This window comes from Chaetura pelagica, unplaced genomic scaffold (assembly GCF_000747805.2).
Source record: "Chaetura pelagica isolate M959 unplaced genomic scaffold, ChaPel_1.0 scaffold248, whole genome shotgun sequence".
NCBI classification, from domain to species: domain Eukaryota; kingdom Metazoa; phylum Chordata; class Aves; order Apodiformes; family Apodidae; genus Chaetura; species Chaetura pelagica.
The window spans coordinates 3,163,573-3,169,514 of record NW_009954309.1 but is presented as its reverse complement, the minus strand read 5'-3'; the positions used below and the strand labels follow the sequence as shown (position 1 = coordinate 3,169,514).

At 43.9% G+C, this 5,942-nt stretch overlaps 1 protein-coding gene across 1 annotated transcript in view; it reads left to right on the top strand.

Annotated features, from left to right (window-relative positions):
* FGFR2 (fibroblast growth factor receptor 2) overlaps window positions 1-5,942 on the top strand; it is a 78,104-nt gene that overhangs the window by 18,062 nt on the left and 54,100 nt on the right. Inside the window, 1 exon segment of the mRNA XM_010003973.1 lies at window positions 5,807-5,936. Within this exon segment, the coding sequence (XP_010002275.1) occupies window positions 5,807-5,936 (130 nt within the window).

Genomic DNA, 5,942 nt, shown 5'->3' with positions numbered 1-5,942 from the left:
GGACACTGCTTTTAAAAGAAATTGTCTAGGCAAAAGCCACCAGCCCAGGCAATGTTACCCTTCTCCTGGAAGGGACTCGTGGGCAGAAATTCCTTATAGGAAACATCCTTGTGTCTGTTATCAGTTTAGAGCTTTATTGATGTTGGTCAGTAAAGGGCTTGTAATATTTTTGTTGTTTTTGTGAATGCAGAATGCAGCTGTGCTTCTAATCTGTGCTGATGGCTTTGGAGTTCAGTGTGGGCACAAATGGGTTTTGGAAGTGCATATAGCAAGAAAAAAAAAGGAGGAGGGCCTGATCTCAAGGCAACTGTGCTCTGTAACGTTGTGGTAATGATTCCTGCCCTTCCATGCAGCAGGGAGAAGCACCCGGTGGTGTCCTCTGTAACGCCAGCGATGCTCTCGTAATGTGAGCTATCATTTTAAGCTCGTGTTAATCAATCTTGATTCAGAAGCTGGTGAAAGGCCGTTGACAATTTCCGTCTGCCGAGGGGATGGGGTGTGTACTTTAGCAGGGGTCAGTCACACTTTCCCTGCTCAAAATGAATGTTGCCTCTGGAGCGTGAATGTTTAAACATCTCGGATGGCGGGGAGAGCAGTGGAAAAGGGAGGAAGCTGCATGAAGATGGATTGCTCCCGAGCAGAGCGTTGCTCAAACAAGTCCTCATGAGATATTGCTCCTTACAAGGTGCCCACAAGCTGCTGGGGCTCCTTGCAAGCTGCGGATGGGCTGAAGGAGCAGTGCAGCCTCCATCCTGGCGTCTGAGCGCTGGGTGCGGGGAGCTGGAACTGGAAGAAAGATCGTGGCATCGTGTCCCTGTGAGGAGTCTGTTTTCAATGAGAAGTTGCATCATAGTAAACTCAGTTGGATTAATGCAACGTTGCTCAGAGAGGGCTGTGATTTGGCAAGATCAGAAAGGGTGGGACATGGTGTGGTGCCTTTGCAAACCACTGAAGCTTGTGTATCTCGTGACTTCTAAGCCTTCCCATCAGAATTATTTGCCATTCCCCTTCTAGATGTTACATCATGTCCAAAAGGCCATATCTAACTTAAGAAACTTTTGCAAGACAAATTGAAAGGTGGACAGGGAGTTGAGGAGCAGTCTGAGTTCACCCTGAAGGGAACCTGTGGCAGGTGATGGTATGTGTGGTCAAGTGTCCTTGACCATTTTCCTCTGCCTGCATTAGGCAGAGCCTGGGGAAGTCCAGGACCTCACCAGAGTCCCTGGTTGCTGCTCTTTAAGAGACAAAGTCTTTAAGTGTTTCCTGAATCATGGTTTGAGCTTTGCAGATCTAAAACGATTTAGCTGATAATTTACATACAAATTACAGCTGTGATCATTAAGGATAAGCAATGGAAATTGGCCTGGTTATGCCTTTACTGGTGGAAACAAAAGGCTATAGTCTTCAAAGGTTGTTGCTTTTTGATGAAACAATTCTGATAAAGTCCAGCTGTCCTGGCATGTTAATTATGATGTGATGAGGCAGGAAATGGCTGCAGTGCCTTCCACAGGAAGCTGAACCTTGGCATTCTCATTCCTGCATATTTAAAACTAAAGCAAGCCTTTTAGAGCAGTTTTATTTACGATGGTAAGTATCCTTTTAAGCTTTTTTATTTTCTTTGCCTCTGTTATAAATATATTTTCAGAGGCCAAGGTTTTCACATGCAGGCAGAGAGGCCTTTGAGGAAATCTAGCTTAATTTTCAAGGCTGCCCAGAAAATACAACTTGAAGTCAGTGGAGGCTGTAAAGGGGCTCAGTAGATGTGAGGAACCAACTCACTCTTGGGAGAGGAGGACACTCATGTACATGTGTGTCTTTGACCATTTGCCCTGTGTGTATTTTTAAGAAAGAGGCATGCATAGCAGATTTCACCCTGCATTTGGTGTCCTTCTAGCTTGACAGATATTTTAACTGTCTGAAAAAACACTGTGGTAGATTTGTTCCAGACTGCATCCTGAATAGCTTTTTATTACTTCCAGCTTTTGTTGTAGGGATTAGTGCTTATGGGGAAGGTGCAGGATTGGTTCTACTGCAAAATAGTCCTCTTTCTCTCCACAAAATGGCTTTGTTGGCAACTCAGTTTTTCCCTTTGTTGCCCTAGAGGGGTGCTTCAGCTTGGTTCTAGAGGGCCACCTCCAAGGACTTTGACCTGGGAGTTCCTTTTGCTAAGCTGAGGGCTGATCCCCATCAGTTCCTACTGGCAACAGTAAAAAAATAGTGTTGGTGCTTGTTGCCTCGTCCTCATTATGATTTTGAGAGGTAGCCCTAATTTAAGGGATTTCTATAATCCTAGCTTGGTGCTGGCAAGGCAGCAGCTGTTGTGACGGTCGCACTGAGGTCCAGCAACAGTAATTTATTCTTGAGACCCCTGGGTAGCCCTGAAGATGCTGCTATTCTGCCTTGAATTCTAGTCAGGCGACTAGAAGCTTTATGGCTTTTTTCCTTATCACCCTTTAAACAATTTCTTCTGGTCCAAGCAATGGTAAATTGGCACCAAGAACAAAAAGTATCTAAATGTGATCCACATGCTGTTCTTTTCATGCCTTGAAGAATGTCAGAAAAAGATGAAACAAGGTTCAAATTCATCAAATCCTGTAGAGTGGAAACCCACTCAAGGGAGCAGCAAAAACTGAATGTTGCCTAGAAGTGTTTTTTAATTAAAGGTCAAATACAATAGTACTGAAAACCTGGGGGGGGGAGGAGGTTTGATGTGGTCATTTCAGGTGCACTACTGCCTGCTCAAGGTGCTTGTCAGGCAGGCTTGGAGTTGACTACTTTTGTATTTCTTTGTATTAGATAAGTCCAAATAAAAATCGAGGCATCCTGAAGTGGTCTCCTGGGCTGCCTAATTTTAATTTCACATGCAGGAGATTTGCCTGATTAGATGTAACATATTTGCAGTGGAGTGCAGTGTGGGTCAGCAGGATATTTTCTTCACTAATGAGAGTTCTAAAAGCAATCAGGAATTCCCACCCGTTCCCCTGCTGCTCATTACTTCTGTGTGCTGGAGTGTCTGCCCTGTTGTTACTGTGAACTTCTACCAGCAGTGCCACCTACTCCCACCTGTCCTGGGAGCCAAGGTGGGATGGGATGGACAGGGTCTGTAAGAGGAATCATCACTGGGTGGTATATACTCATTAACTACGTTCATTCATTCTTGCTTTTAGTTGATCTTGATGTTTTTCCTCTCAAAATAGATGAAAGCAGTGGAAGATGCTTTTAGGTTTGGATAATTTAGTCAATCAAGAAAAATGCTGGATGCTAATCGGATCAGTCACTGTAAAGAAGCACAAGATGAGTGTCTTATGTTTTGTAAAACTAGATGATCTTTAAGGTCCCTTCGAACACCAACCATCCTATGATTCTGTTTTGCTGCATTTATTTTACTTTTCCGTTACACATCCTGAGTAGCTGCCAAAAGCCCTTGCTGTTAGCCTAGTGAAAAGTGGTGGGATGCCTTGAAGTGTTTTTAGACAGCCCTTTCAGCAGTGATGTCCTGTTCTCCTCCAAGTCCCCCTGTGATTCAGGCATGTTGCAGGTTGTGCTGATGTGAGGGCTGTGTGAGGGAAAGCTTTCCAAGCAGAGTCCTTTCTGCCAACCTGGGAAGTTTCCTGTTCCCCCTCTTCCCATGGCACAGAACAGAGCTGCTTCGCTTCATTCCTGCCTGTGTCCTCCTGGCCTTTTCTCTCACCTTTTCCATAGAGCATAGTGTTTCCTCCCTGTTCTTTTGTTGTCTGAGACTTGTCTATAGGTGAGCTGTAGAGCCTGGGCCTCACGAGTTGGGCTTGTCCAACCAAAGCATCCAAGGTTTTTATGCTCTATAGATGTGAAAGGTGCACATGATGGATGTGATAAAAAGTGCCTGTGTGGGCTGTGAAGTTGCTAGACTGGTGTTGCCCCTTTAGGGTCAGATGTAGGCTCTCTGCTCTGTTTGAGGTACCACTGCAGCTTCTTTGGATGCTCGATTGGCATTGACCTGCCACAGTTTACTTTGACTTTGTGGGAATTTTGGGTTGGGCCCAGTACTGGTTGCCTTACATTGCCTTGTGGAAGACATTGTGGTTGGACTTGATGATCTTAGAGGTCTTTTCCAACCAAAACAATTCTATGATTCTATATTTAGTGATCCAGAGGAAACATCCTTCTAATATATCAGCACCAACATGTAATTCCTCCTTTGCCTGATGTGCTTATAATGTAATTTGGTCTTTGTGTGTAATTAAAGTCTTCTCTTGTTCTAATGTGATCCTGATTTTAGCAAATAATATTAACAGTGATTTTCCTTGTGTCCCTAATTCACTTTAGTCTCTGTAACAATTTCTTAGTGTTGCAGTTAATTTTTCAATAGTTACCTGATTTTCTGTTTTGATTACATACACAAATTTGCTTTGCTTTTCTACTTCATTAATTTTAACAGCTATTGCCACTTGGGGCAAAAAAAAAATTCAAATAAAAAAATCACTTATCGTTCTTAGCATCATTATAGGACTTGCTTTTGGAATGTTTTCTTTATACTGAGAGAGATGTTGTTAAAGGATTTATTCCTGTATTTTCTATCCAGCTGTATTTTTATTTAGAGAGGGGGGTGGTAGGATTTCTGAGTTTGCCCTGATTGTAAGAAATGCTATAAATATTTGAGGAACGGAAGAGTTTATTTATAGTGGAGTGTTAGGCTGCTAATGAAGGAAATGAAACAGGGCTGAGAGAAATGGAGTTATTTTTCTGGACCCCTCTAGTCCTAAAAATTCCACACTAATCTGATTTGCTTCAGGAAAGCTCCATTGTAAAAGAAATTAATGTTTCCTACTATTAAACAGATCTTGAATCTTTAACTTTTTAAAAACTGTTATGGTGGAGCAATGCCATGAAGATGGTGTGGAATGTAACTCAAGTGTTTCATGGGTCCAGGGCATGGGATAACCTTGTGTATGGATCCGTTTTATTTTTTGGAGATTAGAATAGATGAATAGTTGATGTTTTGTTCTGCTGTGTGTGCTGTACTGATGTGTGACAAATGACTGAGAACCTGGACAAGAGAGGAATTTTCCACGTGCTCCTCAAGCTCCTTGTGTGGGCACAGGCTGGGATGGGGCATGGGAAGGAGCAAGGAAGAGCCAGGAGAGCCCTACCAGGAGCTGGTGAAAGTGATTGCTCTTGTAAACATGGGCTCAGGGACACTCTTGTGCCACAGTGTTGCACCATCCATGAACATTTGGACTTTGGCAGGCTCATAAGAGTGGGAGATCCCTGCAAAAATGATCAACCCTATTGCTGAGTTTTGCTAGTCTTCCATTTGTAAATACATTCTAGTGGTTTCTGTGACAGTGACAGCACAGCTCACATTGCTGTTTTAACATGCTGCTAGGCAGTTAGGTGTGTTAATTTCCTTTCTAAAAAATGGGGAGAGGTTCAGGCTGAGACTTCCAACGGGTCTTCTGTCTTGGTCTGTCTGGCTTCAAAGCTCGGGTCTGAGAATTCAAAGTTTGCTGCAACTCGATGTCAAAAGCATCTGATGATTTGAGTCTGCTGAAAACTCGGTCCCTCAGTCTTATTTGGCATGCACAAAACACAGGATATCTGTGGTTAAATTACTGGAGTTTGGTCATGAATTATACACTCAAGGCTGCAGACAGAGCAGTTTGCAGAACCCTGGCCACCACCTGTGGCACACGATTTGCATTCACGCGCTCGTTCTGTGCCGCGCTGTCTCTGCTAAAACGCAGCACTTCTCATGTGCAGGGAAAGGGCTGGGAAGGGAGCCCAGTTCCCCAGTACTGATCTTTGTGGCTGTATCTCTCTGAAACAGGGGCACCCTACTGGACACATACAGACAAAATGGAGAAGAGGCTCCACGCGGTGCCGGCGGCCAACACCGTCAAGTTCCGTTGTCCGGCGATGGGAAACCCAACACCAACCATGAGGTGGCTGAAGAATGGGAAAGA